This window comes from Trematomus bernacchii, unplaced genomic scaffold (genome assembly GCF_902827165.1).
Source record: "Trematomus bernacchii unplaced genomic scaffold, fTreBer1.1, whole genome shotgun sequence".
In the NCBI taxonomy this organism is placed as follows: Eukaryota; Metazoa; Chordata; class Actinopteri; order Perciformes; family Nototheniidae; genus Trematomus; species Trematomus bernacchii.
In genome coordinates, this window is record NW_022987966.1 from 2,157,050 (window position 1) to 2,184,535 (window position 27,486).

Consider the following 27,486-nt stretch of genomic DNA (forward strand, 5'->3'; position numbering starts at 1 on the left):
CAATTAGTCCGTAAAGAATCATAAACGAGTGTTACTTTGTAACAAAGTTTATTTTCTGCAATCTGCCCAAATCCCATTCCTTGTGGTCGAGGGATCCCATGTGATACTAACTTCTGGGTCGGCCTACATTAATACTTCATCACTGCACCATTCTTAATACAATTTAAATCCAACATCAATTCTTTTTTTTTTTTGGCCTGAAAAATTAGATTGTCTGTACATTATTGTTATCATAAGTGTACATTTCAGTGAGTTAACGTCCAGCCCTCAAATGGAGACAGCCATACTTCTCAAATGAAACAGTCAGAGATATAATGAATTATATTCAGAGCGGCACAAGAAGACCTTTTAAGGTCACTACATGTCTGGACTTTGAATTAGGATGTATGAGCAATAACATGTTGACAGCAGCTGGGAGTATGGTTTTTTGAGTGTGGGAGGTAAAGACAGTCAATGGACTGAAAATGCAACATTTAGTGCCATTGGAAAACACACATTGCCCTGCTTCACACTCGCCATGTAATACCTCTGACGAGATCAAATTGACCAATTTATCTGTGTTGTTCAGTGTGTCCTCTTCATTTATTCTCATAAATTACGAGTGCAGCTGTTCACATTTCACACAATCATTTATATCTGTGCTCTCTGGCTTTTACAGAGTGCCAGGCTTAGCCTATGCGAAGCCACACACACTGTTGTTTTGACTGAAGGACCTTATTTCTCATACTGCAGCACCTCTTTTCACCCTCTGTCTGAAACCAGAGCCCAGTCTGGCGTTTCAAGAAGGGGGGGAGTGTGTGGGAGAGAAACTCCCTCTGGAGGAAACACAGGGATTGTAGCCTTTGCAGACCATTTACATGCACAAAAACCTTTATAACACACTACAGGGAAAGGAAACATTTAAAATGGGGTTTTTCAGCAGCTGATTAACCTTTACATAATTCTACCAGAGTTTCCAATATGTTGCTGCCTACTGCTTGGTATGCAAAATAAATTAGCATTAGAAGCAAGTAAAGATGATACTTGATCAATTACACCAAACATCTAAATGATCTTCTTACCTGGCACTTGAGCAGGTTTGTTAGATTTGTAGCTGAAATTCAAAAAATGGCTATCAATTAAAGTTTTAAAGAGAATTACGACTGTGCTGCCCTTGTGGAGAGAGAAGGGTTAAGCATATGCTGACAAGCAGATGGTCTTTAATTCGATTTCTTTTTTTTTTTAATGCAGAGCAGCGCAGCTAGATAATAAGAATAAATTATTCACAGTCACCAGTGACACCAGCAGATGTTCTTTTGGAAATGAAACAGATTTACACAAGTCACAGATTCATAAAAGACCACCATTACATGAAGTGGCCATTATAAATCATATTGATGTTTCTCATTTGATGGGTTTAATGCTAGGACTTTTACTGAATAAAACATCCTCAATTTTCTTACCTTGTTTTGTTAGTGCTTTTCTAAGGGCAGGTGTAATCATCTCTCTTCTTTCCGCTTCATCTTCAATCTTCTTCAGTCCATTCACCTTGGAAAGCTTCACCATCAGGCCATCTCCACCCTCCTCTTTGCTCTGCCGCAGACACAAAACTCTAAGTCACTAATTGTTTATGACCACTTTGAAGAAATCAGAGATAAAAGAAAGAAATTCAAAAGAGTTCGATGTTTGACAGGACTAAAGATCAAGGTTGGGATTCTGCTGTCCTTGTATGGCTTTTATGTGTCACATAATCATTAAACAGATTACTTCATTTTTTTATAAATGGACATGATCTTGTGAGAACTATACAGGGTAGTCTTCGTTTAAGGCCCTTCAGGGGCCAAGTGAAACACAACAAGAGGCGTACATTACAGCAAGATAATTTATTGCATTTCAAACCACAACGGCTGTTTTGATGCAAAAGCTGCTGCAGCCTGTTAGTTTGAAGGATTAACAACGTCCTTCAGGCCAGGCTTACATTATTGCAATATACTGCCTTTTTATGTAAATCTAAATATCTAAGAAGTGCTGTTTACAGATGCAAAAGAAGATTGATTAAGTCCTGCTAGAAGAGTTCCCCGGTACATGGGAACATGTATTACTTTTCAGTTAGGTCTGCTGGAGGAGGTGCCTTTGAGATTTCCAATGTGAAGGTGACAGCTCCACCCAATTAATGTGCTGCTGTCCCTGCTCCATCCTGTCTATAAGGCTCGATTTGTCACCTTCTCAGCAGAGCAACGCTTATAAGAGACTGCTACTGTCAGCCATCGTTGAAGAATGTACCTATGTGTGTAGGGAAAAAGTGAAACTTTTGTTAACTGGTTCCTGTGCAGCTTGCAGTGGCATGGAGCCAAGTTCAATTGATCTACATCTATTAGGGCTATACACATGACATGTGCCTCTGAGTCAGGGATTCTATCCAATACACTTTTTGTCAAATAATAAATCTCCACAAAGTCCTCTAACTGTTCCTTCTGAGTGTTGGCTGAAAGGATGCGTTCACTATTTCAAAAACAATTCTAAATTATATTTGAAAACAACCAAATAAATACATCCTTCCCGTCAGTGCTCCTTTGAAACATACGTTGTCTTGTGGCTCAAAGTACTTTACCAAATAGTTGAAGCTTAATTTATATCTTTGTCATCGACATTCAAATTATAATTTTAGGTTGATGACGTCATAAAAATATACTGTCAAACTTTCTATGCTTCCTTTGAATACCCCAAAGAACCTTAATCAGGGTATATGCAGGAATCCTGAAGTCAAATGTAATACCTTTTAAGACCTTTTTTAAGACCCTTTCCATACATTTTAAGACCTCATCGCCACTTCGAGTTTTAACCGGTTACATTGACGACACACTTTACCTCACATTCACTATATACAGTATTGCTAGTCCTTCCTCCTTATCTTCCAACCATTTGGACGCAAACTTGCATTTCCCCATAACGGTGTTGTTTAACAACCGGCATAAACAGACCTTCGCGCGCTATCAAGCAGCAGTCAGTCAGTGGGTGTTTCTCAATGGTCGAGGAAGGCTGCTCCAGAGCCACTATTTCCACGGATGCTACGTCATCGAGTCCTGCCGAAGGACTGTTCCAATGTCCAGGATGCTTGGGATTCTACCGAGGGCGGCGTCCTTCGTTGTGGGAAATGTCGAGGCTGCACATGTGTATCCTCCGCGGTCTTAAAATCCCCACAATGCTTTGCGCACGGACCAATTTCCAAATCTTTGGCGGAAATCGCGCTCCATTTAAGCCACGCATATGACACACACCTGCAGACCTGTTAGCCTGTTCCACCATTCTTCGTTTTCCGAGGCTAGGAAGAATTCTTGCCTCGCTTCTGAAGGACCTGACTTGGAGGGACATGTCCTACCAAGGAAGCGTCCTTGACATTGAGAAACACCCACCGTATTGATTGTCCTTCCTTCTTATCTTCCAACCATTTGGACGCAAACTTGCATTTCTCCATAACGATGTTGTTTAACAAACGGCGTAAACGCACTATCAAGCAGTGAGCGTGCGATGTCCTGTTCAGATGACGTCAAATCCAACGGGATGCCATAAATAAACTACACAGAATCACACCTACGCAATGATTACATTCAGGCAAACTTGCGAATACAACCTCTTTGGACAATTGATATACTTATTGAAAACAAGCTACAAAATGTAATACCTTGGAAAATGCCGTTTAATACTTTTTAACCTGTTAAGCCCCAAGCCTGTTTTTCAGGTTTCAGGCTCGAAAATGACATTCCCAGAACAAATGACCATATCTTCCCTTCTAAAAGGGGTAAATTAATAATCTTTTTTCTCAAAGCAATGATAAACCTGTGAGTTGGATGAAGAAAAGTCAGAATCAATATAGATGTTTTTTTATTTTAAAGTAAATTCAGATTGAACATAGTAAAAAAAATTAAATGATAGTGTCCGTCCAAAAATAAACCATTACTTATAGTGAAAACCACCCTTGAATGATGGATAGTAGACTAAAAGCTTTAGGAATCCAAACTATAACATATAATAAGTACCCTGTATCAAGATTGATGCAAAACAAGTAACATTTGACCTTTTTAGAGAGGTTTAGCAAAAGAAAAACACCTCTGGGGTCATTTAGGTGGAAATGGGTGTATCTCTTTTGAACCGTTAGAGCCAATAGAATCAAAGGGGAATTTCCACATACACACACACACACTTTACCATTGAGAAGTCAGAGCTATGCGCACGCAGTTTGCCCAAAGCGAAACCTATTTTACGCTCTGTAATCTGAAAACTAGGTTTATTGCTGATGGATTATCAGAAATCATTTCAAAGTGACACAGACACATTGGATTAACCTATGGATTAACCTTCAGCAGCGTTATCGTTTTAATGCCATTGAAGACAACTTTTGGTCAGAAAACAACAAAAGGTAAGACATATTGCCGTGTTTGCTACCTAATGCTACGTGGTGTGATGTCTTTGTTAGCTTCTCATGTTGCGAGTTCGGATCGGTCAGTAATGATACTAATACCTGTCGAATCTGTGGAATCTCAGTTTGCTAATCGATACCTTGTTTGTGCAGATACAATAAGTAATAAGGGTATTTTAACGTGAGTTCTGTGCTATGTTTTTCTGTGATAGGTTTTTAAATGTTAAGAAGCCCTCAGACGCTGTTTCTTGCAGATGTTGCGATTTTTCCCCCGCACGCGGGGGAATGGGGCTTAAAGGGCCCATGTCATGCTTTTCCGGTTATTACCCGTCCCCTTGTGTGTTATGAAGGTTTTTATGCATGTAAACGGTGTGCAGAGTCAAAACCCTCAAAGTATACCCTGTAGCGAGTAAAACTCTAACACAGAAAATACCTCCCCAAAACGCCTCGTTGGAGATACGTCACTGCCCATTAGAGTCTTCCATTTAGTTCCGGGTACCGCATGATGTCATGCGGTACCCGGAACGAAATGGACCAATCCCGAAGAGCTATGGCCACACCCAGCGGCGCTGGCCGCACCCTCTGCCAGCCTAACATTTACTGTTGGAAGCTCTGGTTCAGTTCACAATCGATCCAGTCATGCCAATGCCAAGGACCTGTTTCCTGAAATGTGAGGAGAAATCTGAGCTGTTTGTCCTACCGACGGAAGAACCACGACGAAGTCAGTGGTTGAAATGTCTTTTTAACACTGTTCCTTCAGAGGTTCGAAGAACGTTACTGTGTGCGCGGCATTTCACAGACGAAAGCTTCCAAAACATTGCCCAGTTTGAGGCCGGATATGCACAGCATTTGAAACTGAAGGACGATGCTATTCCTAGTTTGTTTGGACCGTTTGGAGCAGGGGAAGATTCGGGTACACAACCTGTAAGTTTGCATTGTTATTTGTGTATTTATCAAACAAGGTATCTACCACGAAAATGTGTAAACATGTTTCGGACTGCTAAGCCAGTGCTAACTGTGCTAACTAAGTTGCTAGCGTTTCCATATCAACTCTAATATCAGCAGATGGCCTTACATACATGTATCTCATAGCAGGAGAATGTCTGCATTCACACACGAAATACTCATAGACAGTATACTCCGGGTGATTTACCGTATGGTCAGTCGCGAAACGTAATTACATTATAGCTGGCGTTCCAAGCGTGTATGCTACCAAGCTAAACAACAAGGCTACTAAGAGCTAGACATGAGTTTGCTCGGAAAAACATTGTTTTTATGCCAGCTACAATGAATGTAGCAGACTACCCATATAAGATTGCAATTGTAAACATGTGCTTGATAGCATAATATGAACCACTATCTGTTGTTCATAGTATAGTATAGCATATTGAACAACTGAACAACTAGCAAACGTAGATTAGCATTGTAATCCAGCTGGCAAGCTGACGAACATCAAACAACTACGTTTATTTCACACTTCCAGCAGAGACAACGGGGAAATCCCCTCTCTTTGCCCGCTCACAGACCCCCAAAGGGCGGTACATTACAGTTGGCTTTCCTCCGACGCTGATAGCATGTATAGCTAACGAGGCTAGCTATACATGCTAGCGGGAAACATCGTATTCATGCCAGTTACAATGAATGACCGAACGTAGCAGACTACCCGTATAAGATTGCAATTATAAACACGTTATTGCTAGCCTAATATGAACCACTAGCTTTTGTTCATAGTAGTTTTATTACACTCCATTATAGTTGCCGTACCTCCGAGCTAACGTTCATATCGTGTTTGCTAACAAGGTAAACAAGAAAGCTAGGTTAGCATATTAGCTGGCAAGCTTACTGTGTTTATTAGATAGATGGATTAGATAGATCCACACTCCTACCACAACTACTACTAACGAATCTAAAACAACTAAGTTTCTCTAATATTTTCTGATTTGCATTTGATTTCGTCCAGCCAGATCCTGGCGGAAAATACATGACTGGGACGGGACTACCACACTGATGCCTCGTCCTAAAAGCCCCGGCTGCGATAGGCAAGATGCCGACAACGGGGAGGAATGGATGATATACCGTGTATATATGTATATTTATGTTCATTTTGTACATTTCTAAAAATAAAGTTTGATGGAAATACTTAGTAGGCCTATCCTTTCTTCCCTGAATTATTTGCTCCTATAACATATCATTCATATATAGCAAACCATGATTTGATTTCTCATCAAACAGTAGTAGTTTATTACAGGTAAAAATAACTTACTCTTCTATAACAACAGTTGTAGGTACAGTTCGGTTAGTTAGCGTATAAAATATACGGCTGTACCGACGCCATTATAAGACTGATGTTCCGAGAGCGAGCCGAAAAAAGCACTGTTAGACATGGGCGGAGCCTCTCTGGTGGTTGACTAATCAGAACAGAGTGGCCGAGCTGACCAATCGGAGCACACTAGGCTCACAGGGAGGGGGGGAAAGAGCTCCAACGAGTCGTTTAGTGGAGAGAGTGAATACTGCTGAATACACATACTTTACAGAGATGCTGTATGCGAAACCAATGTGAGTTTGGAAAATTGCACAGTATAAATCTATTTTAGTATACCTCAACAATGTAATTATGATCAGTGGAAATGGCCATGACATGGGCCCTTTAACAGGTTAATACTTTTGAATAGCCTTCATTTTCGCTAAATTGATTTATCAACTTTTAATACTTTTTAAGACCCCGCGGACCCCCTGTTAATATGTAAAAAGAAAAAAAAAGAAGATTGACCACCATGATGATTGCCTGTCTGCAAAAAGTTGTCATGGAATTGTGCAGGAATGAGTCCTACAACCTGAAATGAGTTGGTCACCATTACCAGTTCCCTCCGCCCAAAGTCAACAGTTTTAGAAAGTGACTTTGGTTAAATTCCTATCCTACGAAATAAAATGCATCAGAACATACCCAACTTTTAATGTCGGAAGCATTGATGGGGCTTAAAAACACCTTTCTAACAAATCACTAAATGAGACTACTAAACGTCTCACATCGGACGTTAGCCGCCTTTAGCTTAGCGGTTGTGATGCACAGCCATGCAACTGTGATGTAGTTTCCTTAGTTCCTATCGTTATCCTTCCAGGTCAACCTCAAAGTCCGCCATAACCGCAACACTCTACGGCCATTTGCTAAGCCAGGGCTCTATGTGCAAACCAAGGTTTTCTTTTCAGTAAACCCTTAAATCACAAAGCTATCTGACTGTGAGGAGATACTCGCAAAATGTGCCAATAATTGTATTGGACTTACATTTGTAGACTTTTAAATTTGCTTTATATCCAAACCGGGGCTGAATATTCTGAAGCCTGCAATTTAAACTTCATAATGGGGTTCTTCGTTCTTAGCCAGCAGAAATTCCAACCTTTACTTACTGCATCCGTGACACGCGGGATTCTGACAGCATACGCAATATGTAGCCAACAGTGCTACAATCTGTCCCTCTGGTGTTTCCGTGCAGCCATAGCCATTCATTTGGCCCCAGGCTCTGCTTCCCACTGTTCGGCTTTACCCTCGCTTGAGGGATCTCAGACATTCAGTCATGCCCGGGCCTGTCTGGACTAACAGAACTGGGACATCTCCCAGCACCGGGTTGTGCTCTGAAACCACATGGGATGATACAGACAGACAGCGCCGTGATAACACACTGAGCGAGCAGGTGACAAACAGAGAGACCTTTATTTTGGAGAGGGAGCACAAAAGAGGAAGATAGGGTAGAAAAAGACAGAAAAACAAGACCTAAATATGTTTAATACACTGGAGATAGTTGAAGACGTGTGTAACCCAAGTCACCCTTGCATCAGGATGCCTTTAAGGCATAAGTTAATACAAACATGTTAGCATATCAGTAATGTAAGATAATACATCTTATAAAACATATCCGACAATAATCATTATTTTACTATTACATATTGAGTTTGACACAAGGATTTGCTTGCTTTTTATAGGTTTCTTATTCTTTTCTTAAGGGGTTTCATTTGGATTTATAAGTTGTGAATAATAGTAGATTAAAAGTACAGTAATCATAATGAATAAGAACGTTTTTATTGAGATTTTAAGAATATTATCATATGCTCAAAATGGACTTGTAGTAATTTTTTCTAAGGGACTATTATTACTTTATGTGAGTGCTCCCTAGCCATGTTATTCAGTTACGTGTAGTGGAAGCTAGATTACCTGTGGAGTGAGTGATTTCTTACCGGGTCCTGTCATTTTTTTTTAATGTGGATTTAACTGCTTGTGACACATGTAGAATAATACCGTATATGTTCGTGTTTAGTCCAGATAATTTGTTAATACAACATCAGATAGACACGTGTAGGTTGTGACGAACTACAGATAGACCGCATTTCTGCAGTTTACACATGTCTAAAGAAATGTCTGGAGGGCAGTATTGGTGAAATGGCGTTGGTGGTCATCTATTTAATATGTCCCTTAATGAAGTTGACTATGGAATTTGACTGACACCCTACTTAAAGATATATGGCATGCAAAGATGAAGCTAAGCCAATCGAATTTTGAGAATCCAATTAGTTTATAACTATGTCAACACTGTTTGAAGCATCAAGACACTTTTTCCCTTTGCACATTGAGCTGAGAACATCAAAACCAGCCCAGAAAACTGTGTCGTCACTGGAGTAAATGATCCGATCCACGCTGACTCTACTCTGGCATCCGTCCCACTGCATTAAATGGACCACAGTGTGGCAGAAACAGAAACCTCCTAATACAGAGTGTATATGCTAATTCAATGAACATCTGCGCAATATCAAATAAAAATGTAAGCTGCGAGCAGCGATAAGCGGGTCTTCAAAAATCCGCGCAGGTTCGCTGTTGTCTGCATGTCGACGTCGCGCAGATGTTTTTCTCGGCCGTTAGCAAAAGTGGGAAGTTTCAGGCCATTGGAAAATGTACATGGGAGGTCCAGCAGTAACATAAACATCGTGTTTTGAGGCAAGTGATCTGTCTCCATGGCATCGACATTTGATGACACCCCATAATAGGCTTAGATGTCTTGAGGACTGCATCATCATCAAACATGTGAAGTTTTGGGCCGTTTGGAGCATGTTCACTGGAGTTATGAGAAAACCGTGTTTCATGGCGAGCATTGTGTTGCCATGGCAACGGCATTTGACGAAATCTCAAATTAAATCGATCTGTCTTAAGGGCTGGACTGTTAGCACACATGTGAAGTTTGACCAGTTTATGACAATTTTCATAGGAGTTATAGCAATATCGTGTTTAACGGCGAGGGATGCGTTTTCATGGCAACAGCTTTTGAGGAAAACTCCCAAGTGGCACAGACATGTTGAGGTCCGGACCATTAACCATCATCTGAAGTCTGGTGTTGTTTCGACCATTTTCCATGGAGTTACGACTGCATCGTGTTTTATGGTGAGGGATGCGTTGCCATGGAAATGGCATATGGTGAGATCTCAGATTTGACATAAGGCGCTTTCACACCGGAGTACTTTTCCCAGTATAGTTCCAATATAGTTCCGTGTTGTTTTTTTGTTTTGTTTCTTTCCGTTAACTGTCAAGTGGGAAATAAGTATTTTTTGTGTTTCTCTTGGTATCCTACGATACTGTTATGTTTGGCTGTGAAAAATATATATGAAGGACAGACCATCTATTTCTATTTATTTTGTTTTCTTTTTAGAAAGGGGAAGGTAATATAAGATTATTTTCTTCTCCCTGCTCCTTTTTTTCAATGGTGTGTTTATGTTAACAATTATTATACATTAAGTTTTGCATACCATGAACGGAACACATAAAAATGAAATGAAAATGAAATGAAATGAAATATATCTCAGATATTACCCTGCGTGAGCGATTAGAACAGGGTCTTCGCCGACCTCTGGTCTCAGACCCTAAAAAAATGAAATAAAGCTTACTGGCCCTTGGCAGAAAACAAGCAGAAGAACAGCCTGTGACTGATGCTGTGGCATCCATCACAGCATGCCTGGCAATCTATCGTTACATTGATGTGGGGAAACTGTATCATCATCAAGTTCAGCAGTGATCCAGTCCTAGCTACAAGCACCACTGAGATCACTTCAGACTAATCCATTTGGGCTACCTTTAGCTCTACAGCCTTATGCTCTTTATGGACTTTAATGGGGCAAACAAGCATTACGGCTAAGAAAAACCACAAAACTGCTTATACAAGTGAGGGTGATGTTTGTTAGAAAAAACAGTTACCGGTACTGAGATTTTATTATAGTAGATAACAATCAACTAAGGACAGATGTTTTTTTCGGATGATTTGGATCAGATTTAGATTTGAGCTAAATGGGTTTGAGAGCATGAAATGCCACTCCTAATGAAAGTCATTAGTGAGGAAAAATCAACATATCCCTGGAACAGCCCAGTTCAATATATAGAAACAAATCATTCGACTATTTAATAATATACTGATAATTCAACATTTTCTTTCTCAGACGCTTTAGATCCAGAAAAAGAGGATCAAGAACGACCAATAGACTCACGGACCAGAGCCTCAAGATATGATTCAGATTAGATCATGTGAATACAAATCTGATGGTTGTTACATGCTCATGTGTTGTGCAGTCCATGAGTAGCAAATAAGGAAATATGATTTAACATCGCCATGACCAATAACTAACTGAGCAAAGTTGTAAGGAAATAGAAATAATGTTTTTCCTGACCAGTGTTTGTAAATCACCTGGCAATTCACTTTTACCAACATTTACTAACCCTGATTCAAAGTGCTAGACTCTTGACAGTTAGATGACAGTGAGGGGTCATGGGGTTCATTCAGATGTGTAATGCTTTTAATTGAACTATTCATATCTTAAACTGCACTGTAACTTGTATTCATGTATTTTTTCTTTTAATGTTTATTTTATTATCTTTGCTTTTTAATGACTGTTTTTAAATGGCATTTTCTTAATGTCTTTCATTTTTGTTAAGCACTTTGAATTGCCTTGTGTTGAAAGGTGCTATATAAATAAACGTGCCTTGCCTAAGCTGCCTGCAAATGGAAGTCTCTGCCATCCCCTAGTGGTCAAACTCAGACAAAGTGAGCTCTCATCTGAAGTTCTACATGTCTGATCTCCAGCTCCTGTACTGCTCCCTGCCAGGTGGGGTTAAAGCCATCTTCAATTTGTACTAACAATCAATCCTACACTCAAATAAAAATATTTTGAAAGTATAGTCCTAAAAACCAAACAGTGTAAAAGAATACAGCCAATACTATTTGTTTTAGTGTACGTCTCCTGGTCTGTACTCGGAATTTATATCAGAGTAACCAAAACCTTTTAGAGTTATAATAAATGTTCCCATGCACCCCTTAAAGGTAGTAGTAGAATTAGAGAAAAGGTATATTTTATTTTAACCCATTTGTTTTGGCATTGGAATTAAACATGTATAAGACCTTTAACATAATCCTTTTTAATTAGACCATTATTTAATCATTTACAAAGTATTATTACTACTACTCATTACAAAAAGCCATAAGGTAAACATTCCTTCACTAGATTCCTAACTGATAGTGCTATAGTTAAATTTAAGGAATTGATGCCATGTGTATACAATTCAATACCATGTCCTATTGTCACAGAGGACCACTTTGCTAACTTGAGTCCCCCCTGATTTGATGATCTTGTTGATAGGGCTGCAGGCTCACTTCACATTACGCTTGACTTTGTTGCTAGCTTTATGCTATAACCACTAAACCTGTGAACTTGAAAGGAAATGCCGCTCCGACAAGCTGGAAGCATCTCGTCAAGCCTGCCTAGATAATCTTAATATATATAGGAAATCTCTTTAATGGCGGACCAGCCAAATACTCATCGTGATTAGAAGAAAATACGAACAGCCACAGGTTTCTTCTCAGTGCTCTAGCTAGCCTGACAGGGAGCCACAGCTTCTCATCCTATTTCTTTCAATAATAGCTTTGTTATGAGATGATACAATTATGGTTATTAGATCAAAATGTATCACCTCCTTTCTTCAATGGGAACCACATTATTTTAAACCAGGATCCTTTGAAAAAGCTATAAAAAGACCTATTTAGACTACTGCACTGCCACAACCTTCAACAACTGACAATCTCTTTTTCTAAGCATTAACCTGTCTAGAAACATCATTTTAAATCAATTCAACCCCAAATAAAAGCTTCTTTATTAAAAATGATCAAGCTGTCTTTTTTAATCAGGCTTTGTAGCTTTACAATTGATGTACTAAAAAGGAGCTTCTTATTAAATCAGGAAATTAACTTTTCCCTGTACTGATTAGAGATCTTATTAGATCCAAGTGCTGCATTCAAAAGCATTACCTATCACATTATAATAATTTAGACCAGAAGTTTAATTGGCATTGAAGGAAACATGCAAGCTGGTTGAGGCCTTTTCATCCGTGCAATCTTAATATGTAGATATTAAAAAGGAAGCCAGTATGCAGGGTACATTTTTGTTTATAGAGTCTCAAAAAGTAGAATGAGAACTAGAGCCTTCAGCTATCAACCTCTTCTCCTCCTCTTCTTCTTCAGCTCCCAGTCTGTGTTCGGGAGGCAGACACCTCACCGCATTTAGAAGTAGGCTTGAGACTTTCCCTTTTCATTTGGATCCTTTTGTAACAGAGGGTCGTGTTATCATTTTTGTGGTATGGATTGTCTATGTTGTAATTTTAGTATGTTGCTTATTCTGTACATTTCTATTGTACGTCTGTGTGTTCTGAGAGAGTAAACCTTTCTCTACTTACATTCCACGCACATTACTTACACATTCTCTAGAACTTGTAAAGCCTTCTTAGGTTCATTTGCGGTATTGGGCTATATAAATGAAATGTGATTGATTATATACTATAATCAATAATGAGTACATTTCAATTCAATCTTTATAACCTCTTCACAACATTTTGAAAACCTTACAAAATGTCCCGCTTATTAATTAGGAGATACATTGAAGTTAAGAATCTTGAACTAAGCAGGAAATGACATAACTACCATCTTCCATCCAGGGGAATTCTCTTGTTCATACTTAATTCATGACCGAAAGACCGAGATTGCGGATACAAGCGGCCGAGATGGGTTTTCTCCGCAGGGTGGCGGGCGTCTCCCTTAGGGATAAGGTGAGAAGTTCAGTCAGCCGGGAGGGACTCGGAGTTGAACCGCTCCTCCTTCGCGTCGAAAGGAGCCAGTTGAGGTGGTTCGGGCACCTAGTAAGGATGCCACCTGGGCGCCTCCCTAGGGAGGTGTTCCAGGCACGTCCAGCTGGGAAGAGACCGAGGGGTAGACCTAGGAGCAGGTGGAGGGATTACATCTCTTCGCTGGCCTGGGAGCGCCTTGGAATCCCCCAGTCAGAGCTGGTTGATGTGGCCAGGGAAAGGAAAGTTTGGGGCTCTCTGCTGGAACTGCTACCTCCGCGACCCGACCACGGATAAGCGGGAGAAGATGGATGGATGGATGGACACTTAATTTGCAGCTTGGCTAAATACTTGCCGTCTCTTGGTAATGGCAAATGTTTAATCTACAAACTAATTACATCTCTACTGCCTTCTCTGTGGGACCAAATGATACAAAAAAAACAATTGTTACCATGGAATTACAGTAAAATCGTCCTCCTGACATCTAAGCATGATGATACAAGTCATCAAGGCAAACCATTAGCATTAGCATGCTTAAATGTTAGAGGTCAAGATATCCTCAGTGCCTATACAAGCGACAAGTTAAGTGACTTATTCAGACCGTATTCAACTATATTATATCATAAATCATTCCCAATTATGTTGAGAATAACCACAGTCCATGGCATTTCTGCTAACAGCATATGCTCTCAGCCTCTCCTCTTGGCTGTCTCTCCCTCGCTGAAAAAAAACACAACCACTAAGCGTAATGCAACTGAATGACGTCATCTTCCACCCTTTAGCCATTTTGGAGTTAGTGCTAGCTATTTTCATCACAAAAAAAGTTGGCAACCCTTCAAAGGACACAATGCATTTTGTCATTTGAGTATATGTGCCATAAATTGAGCCCTGATTTCCCCAGGAGATTGTCCCCTGCGGCAGTCAGAATTGCAACGTGAAAGCGAAGCTTATAGGTAAGCAATCAGAACGCAGATGGGGAAATTAATCTATAGCTATGTGTAATCAAAATGAACATCATAATGATATGTTAAGCACAAATCTTGTCTAATGCCACTTTTCTCTTAACCACACTGTATATTCTACATTTATATTTAATGTATAGGCCATTCCTTGCACACTTAATGTAAACTAGAGAATGCAATTCCTGAAGAAATTGCTAGTGGGAATGCTTTATGCTGAAAAGCTGACGCTAAACTGCTATGCTGAAATGTAATGTGTAAGAAGAAAGTGAAGCATTTAGAAATTATACATGAACACTGGGGGCTTGAATGTGTGATGAGAGAAGAAAAGAAAGTAAAAAGGCTTGGAAAAGCAGCAGAATATTTGAACTGCAAACTTTTGAACTAATTTAATGGTGAATGATCCGTCGCCATGCCAACGGCATTTGATGACATCCCATAATACGCTTAGATGCGTTGATGGCTGAATCGTTACGAAACCTGTGAAGTTTTGGGCCATTTGGAGCATTTTCACTGAAGTTATGAGAAAACCGTGTTTCATGGCGAGCAATGTGTTGCCATGGCAACGGCATTTGAAGAAATCTCAAAACTGTCCCGTAGATGTCTTCACGGCTGGACATGTGAAGTTTGAGCACTTTGAAGACATGTGAAGTTTGAGCACTTTTTGAACATTTTCATAGGAGTTATAGCGACATCGTCTTTTATGGCGAGGGATGCGTTTCCATGGAAACGACATATGATGAAACCCCATAATTGACGTCGAGCTGTTGAGGGCTGGACCGTTAACCATTATCTGAAGTCTGCTGCTCTGAGCATGTCAGTTGGAGTTATGACATCATCGTGTTCCATGACACAGGTGTTTATATTTGAGCTAACGACGTGTCCAGAGATCGAAGGTTTCCATGGTGATCAAATAAATGTGGCAAAGGCTCAAATTTGTTGAACACATTTGTAACAGGTTTGTTAATTAACAAAAAAATATGAACAGTTGGAAGATTGAAAATGGGATTATTATTAGGATTATTTGTAGGTCATTGAAAAGTAGAATCATTTAGAAAGATGTGAACATTGAAGTTTATATTTTAGAAAAGCTGACACTGTAGTGCATCGCTGGTTTTAAAAGTGATTTATAAGAGTCATGTTTAAAGATGTTCAATACTTAAAACGTTTATAAAGATCCTCTGAGTGTGTGTCATTAGTTAGCTGATAAAATATTAGGGATAAATACCTTGACATATTGACTACAAGAGCTTGAATCAAAAAAGCAACCTTGTATTTGAAAGATTAACTCACATAGCAACAGTTGCACCTGGTATATAAGTGGTGTGGCTGAGTACTTTAAAGGGTTCATGAATAGAGGGGACTTGAATGTGAAATAGGAACAAGAAAATAAAAGTCTAAATGCATGAAAAAGCAGCAGAATATTCACCAATAATGTCTAAAATATGTGGAACATGTTGAAGTCAGTATGAAGTCTCCATCAGACGGAAAAGAATAGGCTGAGACAGTCTGTTAAACTCCAGTGACCACGTCATTAGTCTGCTGCTCTAATTATGTCAATTGGAGTTATGACATCATCGTGTTCCATGACACAGGTGTTTATATTTGAGCTAACGACGTGTCCAGAGATCAAAGGTTTACATGGTGATCAGTGAGAGGAGAGCATTTTCATTGTTCTGAATGAGAGATAAACCTCTTACATGTGAACGTTTTGTTGAAGAACCGTAACAGATATCGGTGAAATTTCAAAGCGTGAAGCATGTCAAGGAACTTGAGCATCTGAAGTGTACTTTTTGTGTACTTTCGGGTTCATAATGTGGCCTTTTTGGCAGATTAACTAAAGGTGTGCGGCTGCTGTGTTGGGGAAAGGTGAGTCTGAACTTACAATGGGTTTTAATGGAGACATGTTGAAAGTTTCTGTCACTTCATGCCCTCAAGAGGCATTTTGTTTAATTATTTTGCTTAATTAATTTTTATCTTTCAAGCTACGAGATGTTTTCCTACGTTTGTCATGAAAAATTATGTCTCAGGAATGTAGGGTTTGGGAATTATGGCAGGTTTAAAAGAAAATATGAAGGCAAAATTAAATCTGTCCTCCACTCTAGCTGTGACATCACGCACTCTAAATCTGAAGAAGGCCTCTTTACCAAGGTCTGAACAATGTTTAATATCTCTAAAAGTAAGAATTAGATTTAAAAGTTGTGTTACACGAATAATGTCAGAAAGATGTGTAACATTTTAAAGTTGGAATGAGGTTTCTGAGTGAAAGTATGAAGGAGCAGTTAGCAGTTGAAGAAGGAGCAGTTAGCGGTTGAAGTTGAATGAAGATTGTTGAAGTCTGAAGAGTTGCTCCATTGACTTCCATGTTAAAAATGTGATGTATTATGGGATGCATCTCTGGAATTATGAAAGTTATGAATGATAAAAGCAATAGCCATCGATTCCCGACCGAGCTGAACGTTTTGATGTTTGAACGGAGTTTCTGCGATGTTCAATATGGGAGGAGAAGTGGCGCAAAATAACCCGGCGGAATAATAAAGAATTTTGTGCGTAGCATAACAGATAGATAGATAGATAGATAGATCGTACTTTATTGATCCCAAATTGGGAAATTGTTTTTGTTACAGCAGCATAAAAGGCATTTTACAATAAAACAAAATATACAAGAATAGAAATAAAATAAAATAAAATATAAAATAAAATATAAAATATACATGTCAAAATACAAAATAGAAAATATACATACAGATATTATATATATATATATATATATATATATACAAATATATATATATTCAAAATATATGGAATTAATTGTTGGAATGCTGTGTCAGCATTCCCACTAAATAATATCCTACTTTGTGTTGTGTTGTGCTAGCTGTAATGTGGCCCTTCACTGTGTCAGACAATCTACAGATTATAATCTTTCACGGTCAACTTGAACTTGAATTTTAGCTCCGTTATTTCTATTTTGGGATGTAAATATTTGATGTTTGTCAATTTTATACTCTTTTTATTTTTCAAATGATTGCAACGCCTTGCTGTAACGAAAATAAATCCCAATTTCGAATCAATAAAGTATATCTTATCTTATCTTAAATCTTTATCTTAAAGTGCACCTATCATGCTATTTTTAGGCAATAGCATAGCAGTGTTTCCCCTAGGATGGAGTCATAGCAGCGATGCTAAGGCACGTGGGCCCAGCATAATGTGAGCGCGGAGCGTGTGGAATTTTTTAGTCTGTGCACGTGCGAAGTGCGCCCCGCCAATTTGTTTCTATGCGTCTGCCAGCACAAGAAAGGCTCTTGAGGCCTAGTACCAGGGCCGGTTCTAGCCAATTTGCTGCCCTAGGCGAGATTTTATATATAAAGAAGAAATTAAAAATCTCTACAAAAGACAAATACACTACAAAAACAGAAACTTATTGACATAGGTAATATACGTAAAAATGGCTTCAAATGTATTCGGGAAGAGTTTTTTGAACATTTTAAAGTAAAATGCTTCAATCTGGTGCACTTTGAGCACACTAGAGACCTGGGGCCTCATTTATAAAGGGATATACGCTCAAAAAATTGCGTACGCCAGTTTCTACGCAATGTTTGCGATTTATAAAATACTAACTTGACGGGAAAATGTGCGGTCCTCCACGCAAACTCGAACCCATGCGTACGCACTAAGCACACACACGGGAGAGACGAGAAACTGCGACACCGTTGGCAGAAGGAAGAATGGAGAGAAATATGTGGAAATAATACCATAAATAAAATGTTACCTCTCATTTATATGAAGAATTCCTTTTCAAACATTGATTAAAGCCAATCTTAAAATGATTAAACAAACGCCTGTTTGAGACTCCTCCGTGCACAGAAAAGCATAACTTGGAGAAATAAATAAATACGGATATGTTATTTAAAACCACCTCGAATATGTTGTGTTAATGTTATGAAATGTTTTCTCATAAATGATGTGGTAAGCAGGAGGACAGAATGACGTCTAAACTGACGCCGTTTTGCATTTCTATAGGTTGTAGATACGAGCATGGTTTTATATACTATCACGTTTAATCGTGTTTTATGCCGTTTGCCAAGACTTGATAAGTCGCTCGTAAAACGCAGGAGGTATGGAAACTAAGAACACCATATGTGGTAAATTGTACAGCTAATATAACACAACACATTAGTTGTATTTCCTTTAACTGGTGGATTATGGATATATAGTTGCTGATCGAAAGCTGGAACACAAACCACCAAATACAACAAAAATAATTCAGATCCAGTCGTCATGACTCCACTCCGGAGGGATTCCCCGATAATTTCTTACAGTTTCTCATCAAGGGGGTGTCTCCTGTCTCCGGTACAAACACACTGCCTGAGGAAGGTTATGTGTATTTTTTTTGTCATTAACTTTTTTCGGACCACTTATTTATTTATTTTGGTGACGATCCGACCTCCATGCTGCTACTCTGGTTCAAACTGCATCCACCAAACAATATGATTTATCTCCACCTCCCCACAATAACCTAAATCTGACACGGTGTGAGATGTCTTTTTTAGCTGTTCTGTCGTCATTTCCTGCAATCTTCTTCATGCAGTCAGTCAGAGTGAATGAATGAATGGGCGTTTCTTTGACTATTTATAGGCAAATATGGGCGTTACGAGTCGATTGTGATTCATAAAGGGAAACAGGCGTAGGAAGTGCCGTACGCACTTCCCTCGCCGGTACCCAATGTTTTGTGAATCGGAAAATGTCTATACCTATTTTTTTGCTTTGTACTACGTAAGCAACCTCCCCACGTCAATCCTACGCAAGGCGTTATAAATGAGGCCCCTGATCTAGGGGGTACAACTCTAAACACCCATATGAAAAAGATCGGTTTACATTTTAATAATCAAATAAGTATATGAACATAACCAATAACCTACCATAGCCAATAACAAATAAATGTAACTTATTTTATTTTTGTTGTTCATTCATATCTTATTTTACCTAGTTAACATTTATTTATTTATGCATATTTTTGTATCTCTCCAACTTTAAACGATATTTTTGGTTACTGTCCTATAGTATACACTGGAATGATTTCAAACCTGTTTTTATTTATCCTAATAATTATAAAGGAGTGCCTTGGAAATATGTGTTTACATAATTTGTGGTCAAAACGTTTGAGACCCACTGAGATGACTTAGACTAAAATTAACTATCTAAACACTCAGAGAGTCCTTTACCTCACTGAGCCTCTCAGTCTGACAGGAGAGCTCTCCTCCACCCTGGTTGTAGAAACATCTACTTCTTATATCCGTTAGCGCAGCTAGCACTAGATTCTAATAACAACAGCGCCGGAAAATATATATATTTTATGTTTTGTGATCATTTTTTCTGCTGTACCGAAAACGTACCGAAAACGTACCGAACCGTGACCTAAAAACCGAGGTATGTACCGAACCGAAATGTTTGTGAACCGTTACACCCCTAGCGGGCGCCTGATAAGCCCACATCCCCCACTTTCATCACTTACAACGCCCATCGTACAGGGCAAATGAAAAGTGTAACCGGGGTGAAAAGGGTGTTACATTTACTTAATTATGAATATTGTTACATCAAGGCCGAGAATTAGGATGAGCGCCAACGGTCAAAAATGTTTTTTCCCCTCCCAGAACTACCAGCGCAGCGCCCCCCAGATCTGGCGCCCTAGGCGACCGCCTATGCCAAAGATCGGCCATACAGTGGCAATGTCTCAAGATTTAGCAAAAATACACCTTTATTGAACATACAGTAACAGTAAATACTACAAATCTACATAACAAACAATCAAAAATGAAAAAGGGTCGCCACTTATTATTATTTTAATAAAAAATTAAAAAAATATTTTTTCTTTTTTTTTTTGGGTACCTGGCTGGCGCCCCCTAGCAGCGGCGCGCATATTTCAGCAGCGGCGCTGCGCCGCCACTATTTGTATATAGGGGAAACACTGAGCATAGGTCTCAGATATATACAAATATATAAAAAACATGTCTATGAAGTGTTTTGCTCAAAATACCAAACAGATCACCTCTCTATTTCACTTCCTGTTTCAAAAGTGCTGATTTTGGGTATAAAGCTTTAAAAAAAGAAAAGATTGATAAAAAAGGAGGGGGCTGAGCTCATGTGGGACCCGGCAGCTACTGTCTAAACTAAATACTGCGGTGATGAAACGCCATATCATGGATTATCAAGGATTATTTCTGAAACAGTATGGAGCTCAAAGGCTTTCTCTCTTGCCGGTTATACCACAAGGTGAGTTCCTTTTTATTTCCTGCTTCTTCACACACATGCTCTCCAGTACAGGTTAGCTCTGAGTGTTAGCGATGCTAATGTAAACACCGACCATATTACGTCCAAAACAGTCGGGCATTGTTTCTGATAGCAACTTTCTGATAGTGCCGTGGGTCCACATTTCCGATATTACGCCATATCGGACGCAAATCTGGATCAGCCCCGTTTTTAGAGATTTGGGTACGGAGGAAAAGAGAGAGGGTTTTATTTTCTGACGCTGCGTGAGTTCCCTGAAACACCGGGGACACATATTTATGTATAAAAGACATCAAAAAGTGCATTTTGCATGATAGGTCCCCTTTAAAGTACACTGATCTGATTCTTAATAGCACATTGAATACCTAGATGTATTTTCCTTCCATTCCCTCTCCCTGTCATAGCTCAGGTCTTTGCTTCACTCCTTACACTTCCTATAAAGAAGACTGATATTTGCCTTTTCCTTCTTTTTTTACTGCCTCTCTTGAGTCACTCGTTCCTCACAAGTCTGTGAGGTGGGCGTCCTCGCTCTTACGCAAGCCTTTGCTTCTCGCCTGCCGGGGTCTGGTGTCTATCAACCCATCTGCCACTGCTCCATCCATGACACCACTTCATCTCCTTTCTCAACACACCAAGATTGGACTGAGGTGGTGGAAGCTTAATGCCACGATGGGGCCCCTCACAGACCTTAACGCGGAATCGCTGAAAATAAACCTGCTACATGACGGGCTCCGGTTAATACGTTTGAAAATGATTCAATGATAACCCTTACTGTAATATTGTGAAGCAACGACTGTAAATCCAACTCAGATCTTCAAGTATATTACACATCTCTGAAGCTCATTATGATTATGTTCTTTCGTTCTGTAATGTTTCCTGAATTGTAGTGGTTTTCTGAAGAAAGGTAAAGGTGGAATTAAATAACTCCGGTCAACTGAGCCACAAGAGAATCGATGTATGCTTGCGTTGTGTACTGAAAAATAAGCGTTTCAGTTAGTAAATGTGTGCACAGTCTGACCTTTGCTCTCTTGACACTGTTCATGATGTTGCCCAGATCCTCCATGTCGACGACTGAACCTGATGTTTTCTCATCCTGCAGGCCAGACTCCTCCTCATCACTGCTGGACTCCATCAGATCCTCCTGAAACAAGAAGAAGCCCAACATATGTCAATCAAAAGATGTTTTTTAAAAAAAAACTAAAAAAGACATAGTGACAAACGTGCTCAAATGGAACAATAAATGATCCTCACATGTGCCAACCAATAACTATATAAAACCGTGTCTGAGTGAACGAAAGAGGCAACATGGAACGCATCGATTTACATTGCTATGACTCAGTGCAATGATTACTTTTTCTCCATCGACAAAAATAATTGTTACATTGGATTTGGGATATTGCAGAAAATAAGATCTGTTGCATGTTCATGTTTATGATACATACACTTTTTTGGGGGCAGAATAGTGTCCACATATTAACACCACTTTATGATTTTTGAAGCGAAATGCAAGGGCCAGAAGTATAAAAGCCAACTTTAAACTATAAAACAACTATAACTATAAACAAACTACACGGTTTGATGACTTCACATCACCAACACTAAGCTAAAAGGCGGCTACTATTTAGCGTGATTTAATAGTTTCATTTACTCACTTGTTAGCAACCACAGTCTTTATGACACATAGAAGCTTCAGACATTCCCCAGTTAGTTATTCACTGACAATTTTTTATGTTGGAGAAAAAAAACTTGAAAATCTCCTAAGCTTGTGTAAACCACAGACCTTATATCAAGCATCTAACCAAAAACGTGTTCAAAACAACGTTTACTTTAAAACAAGAAAACCGGATTTGTTAAAAATGCTAAATAATTAATCTGTATTTTAGGATACATTTCTGCACTACTCTATCTACTGTTGGGCTGCCTGATTACATGAGAAAACTACAGAAGAGGATCAGGGAATTCTTAAAAGAGAATTCAGAACTCTGCCTTTAAACTCAGAATTCGAAGATTTTTTAAATCCTCTTCCGTAGAAACCATAGGCATGTTTACCAAGGATTTATCACAATGTGTGTTGCATATTCTGCCCACATGTGCAGGATCAGCATGAGCAGTGGAAGATAAATTACATGTTGGACCTTGCTGAGTCTCTCAGCTCCTCTTGGAGCCGGTTGAATGTCACCTCTGCTGAGTGCAATCAGAGAGGAAGAAGAATCAACTAGAGTTGGCTCTGAGTCGCCGCTACCATGACAACTGGTCAAATGTGTGTACTATGATGTGTATGAAAGTTCTCTGCATTTGTGTGCATGTTATATAGGTCTGTGTTTGTAAATAGTCAATGGGCTGCAATCATATTGCGCTTTAATCCTGGACGTGTTGCAATTGTTGCCTCTCATTCATCCATTCACACACTCCCTCGCACACCAGTGCTGCTACTATAAGGAGTGTTTTTGACATGAGGACAGGAGGCGGTGGGGATCAAACCGCCAACCTTGCTATCAGTGGATTACCTTTTTATTTCTTGTGGACCATATTTCCAATCCAGACTACCAATTTGACACTAGTGCATAAAAAACTAAAATAAATGTTCTTCTAACAACATATTAATTCAATGATTGGTGGAACGAGTAAGAGCTATTTCTATATTTTGACAGGATGTAGAGCATTGATAGTGATGACGCATGCAACCTTTGTGCTTTCTCTTGAAAATGCACAACATCCATGCTACTAACCCAATAAACTCAGCAACACTTCTTGCAAGATGAGGCGTTAGTGCAGATATAATATCTGAAGTGCCCTTGTGATGTTGAACAACATCATAAACTAGAGGATATTTTTCTAATTAGACATCAGCTTTTCTGCTATTTTGGCCCCCCCAAAGGTGCCAAAATAAAAAGTTAATCATTACAGCATTTGGCAGGAACCAGGAACATATTTTAGGTTCCTAATCCAATATTGACATGGGCAAGGGCTCTGACATATTTTGTCCAACTGGCATGTACAAACCGGAGACTGATGAGCAAGAGTGTTGTTCTGAAAGCAAGACCTAACGTGCATCACAAACATGTAAAACCACTAAGACTTTGACCAAGTGGCCCAAAAGAAAAACAGTTTACGGTGTACAACAAAAAATGCAATGTTGAGATAAACTGCTCTACCTCAGAGCTGTTGTCCTGCGGTACAGGCGCTGCCTCGTCCTCCTCCTGTTCCTTCTTCTTGTTCTTACAGGAGCTTCCGTTCTTAGAGTTCCTGCTGCAGCTCTTCTTCTCTCCCTTGGCCAGGGCCTGGAGGCGGGTCAGGAACTTCACCTTCCAGGCCAGGAAGTCTGCCTGAATGTTGCCATGACGGCTCTTCACCACATTACAGTCGCCCTCTCCCCTGGTCATGATGCGCAAGCCACTCAGCATCCAAAGCCACTTGTCCACGTTTTTACCCACCTGGTTAGGAAAAGAGAACAAAAAGAATTACTGAATGCTGAACAAGTCGTCAACTTCTTCCCTGGACTGTTCTTCCCTGAGCTACATCTGTCAATTTCTAGTTTTCGATAGTTCTTCAAATAACCGATTGTATAGCACATCTTTTTGATAGTACTTGATATAATAGAGTACCGTATTATAGTGGCCGACATAGACAGAGTTGCCGAGACCAAACACTGCATATCTGAGGCCCTTCAGGTAGGTCTTCCCGTATCTGAAGTCAGTGGACGCCTCCTCCAACCACTTGCAGAACCACTCTGCGTTCACTGTGGGGGTTCCGTCAGTGTACGTGGCCACGAGGAACACACAGACGGACATGTTGGTGCACTGAACGCAGAGGGACACACAGTAAACAAGAGGAAGACGGTGAAACAGTGAAGTAAGAGCAAGACATTTTACAAGTACCCTACTCCTGTAAGGCTTATCCAAATAAAGACAAATCTTGCAAAGCAATGGAGCAGAAATACAATTAGCATACTGTACACATTGGAATTTGGAACCTAGAATTTGCTATTTGAACCTGCAATTGATATTTGAATTTGGAACTGGAACCTGGATTTGGAACTTAGAATTGGATTTTTTTTGTATTGGAATTTGAATTTGGAACCTGGAATTAGAATTGTAAATTAAACCTGGAATTGGAACTTGGATTTGAAACTTAGAATTTGAATGTTGAATTGGAACCTGGAATTGGAATTAGAACATGCAATGGGAATTTGAAACATATACCTTCTCAACAATTATACCTAGAGTATGTGATGGCTAGTTTGTGCACTATTGAGTCACTTTACCCCCCTCCAAGACCACCATTTTCTTCAAAGGTCAGAAAAAAATAAAATCTAAATTCAAACTAAAGTAAGTAGGTACACATCGTCTCCTGTGAATAAACAAGACAAAAAAATCCAGTTTGTTGTCTGTGGTCTCACAATGTCCTGGCTGTCAGACCAATGCCGGACTAATGGTCCAGGAACGGCTGCTTCTAGAGAATATCCGGAATCCATACTGCATGCCTGTCCTTTTCTGAATAAATAGATATTTTCTTTCCTGCTGTGCACTAGCCCACCAAACTCCTATTCATCTCTCAATGCACCTCACTGTGCCTGTGCCCACAAAAAAGAAAAAAGGAACACTGATGAAAATATCCATCTTTTTCAGCTGAGCTGGATTTGTTTTCTGTGCCAGACTTGGAAATAACAAATCAGTGTGAGAAAAAAATGAAGGGAAAGCTAAGCAGGCACATTACAGAACTCAGGGCTTACAGCACTGTTTGTTGTCAAGCTTACAACCAAAAAAGCCACTTCTGATTTATTTTACTTTGATTCATGTTGCTCTAATTAAGCCTTGCCTGTAAGCATTGCTGGGTCTTACACTCTTAGAGATTTAATTAACACCCTGGAGCAAGTTCTTAGTACATACGGCATACTGCTACAATTAATAGAGGCATTAATTAGTCTGTGATATTATACAGCGTTTAAATTAGGGACAATGTGGAGAGGATCGGTGCTGAAGTTCGCAGTCCTTTAGGTTCCTGTTCGAGGACAAAATCTCTTAGAGTGATGTGTTCCTGTTACAGGCGTTATGTCTCTACACACTGATGTCTTTCTGTCCTTCACTTGACTGGAGCGAGCTTACCTCATCAGAAAGTCGATCGTCTGGATCGTAGTCTTTGATGTCGATCACCTCAGCTGGTATGCCCAAAGTCTTCACCTCCTCCGACAGCTCCTTTGCAAAACCCTGAACAAATGAAGAGTCTAATCAGTCATCTCAGAATGGGACATTTAGTATGTGTGCCGCCATCGCAAAGAGGCGACCCACCACCTTTATCTTGGGTAAGAAATTCACAAATAGCCTAAATTCAGCTAACACATTCACCAAATAGTAACACAGGTAAACAGATAGCTGGGTTACGACACTGCCCACAGACATTTAAGGAGACAGCGTACGTTCTAAAGCAGAGTATGCCAACTCGATCTGGGACCCATACATCGGTAAAGACATTGATGCTCTTGAGTCAACCAAGAAGAACATGTTTAATCTTTGGAGATACAAGCGGGACAGCTGTAATCCAGCGGAGTTGAGGGAAAGGTCCCTCGGTTCAGTTCGTCCTCTTCTTCAAAATTGTCCAGAACATCTTATCGATTAATTCCTCGATTACCCTAGTGACTGTCAGAAGGGCAACCCGTAAAGCTAACTGTTCCAACTGAACATATTTATTACATTTGAAAATGCTTTTTTATTTGTACTTAATTCACACACGAGAATAGGAAAAATAGGCCTTACCACGTAGTTATTTCGATGAGACAATTTATTGATGGAATTACCATTATTGCTATATATAGATTTTTATTGTTATCAGAAGATTTTCAGTAGAACAATCCTATTTACAGTACTAAACAGTATATGTACCTTTGCTGTTCCAGTTTGAGAGCCGTAGAAGATCTTAACTCCTGACAAGTGGACCACGGCGTCAGAGCCCTCACTTCTCTTCACTGCTTTGGAGACCAACGGGCCGACATCTTTGGAGAAGCTTTTCTAAAAGCACACAGACAAGGATAATTATTGCAAAGACAAATACCTGTGTTGCATGTGGAGGTTCCTTATTGCAAGACAATCCAAATATCATAAGCACTATACATTCTTATACACCATACTCTACCCTGCTGTTTACATATCTTGTTTATTTTTTGTTTTATCATGCAGAACACTTTTATTCTGGGACAGGAATTGTACACTCCTTTTTTTAATATATGTCAGCTTATGTTTTTACATTTTCTGATATGCTAGTTGTATGTTTTGTATGTATGTATAGTTTCTTAAAGGTCCCATGTCATGCTTTTCCGGTTATTACCTGTCCCCTTGTGTGTTATGTAGCTTTTTCTGCATGTAAACCGTCTGCAAAGTCACAAACCCTCAAAGTACACCCTGTAGCGAGTAAAACTCTAACACAGAAAAGACCCGTCTATGCTGCCCCAGAACGCCTCGTTGGAGATTTCTCTTTTTCTTCCTGGGTACAGTGACGTGACCATACCCAAATGGACCAATCCGCGGAGCTCCTCACACACACACACACACACACTCTCTCAGTGGCGAAACTGTGACGCGCTGGGGGGGGTGCTAGTGGAGCCTCGCAGATGGGGGTGCTGCAGCCCCCTCAGCACCCCCCCCTTCCCGCGTCCATTCGCGATGTCTCGCGAATGACAGACAGGTAGCAGCACCTCCCACTTTACTGTC

The 27,486-nt window shown here is 39.7% G+C and overlaps 1 protein-coding gene across 1 annotated transcript in view; it reads right to left on the reverse strand.

The window, feature by feature from the left end:
* The window catches only part of tyw1 (tRNA-yW synthesizing protein 1 homolog (S. cerevisiae)), a 125,338-nt gene that overhangs the window by 58,086 nt on the left and 39,766 nt on the right, over positions 1–27,486 (reverse strand). Inside the window, exons 3-8 of the mRNA XM_034115861.1 lie at positions 26,662–26,787; positions 25,888–25,989; positions 24,388–24,582; positions 23,938–24,216; positions 21,801–21,923; positions 1,443–1,572 (exon numbers count right to left, since the gene is read on the reverse strand). Coding sequence (XP_033971752.1) covers positions 1,443–1,572; positions 21,801–21,923; positions 23,938–24,216; positions 24,388–24,582; positions 25,888–25,989; positions 26,662–26,787 — 955 coding nt within the window. The remainder of the gene's footprint in view (positions 1–1,442; positions 1,573–21,800; positions 21,924–23,937; positions 24,217–24,387; positions 24,583–25,887; positions 25,990–26,661; positions 26,788–27,486) is intronic.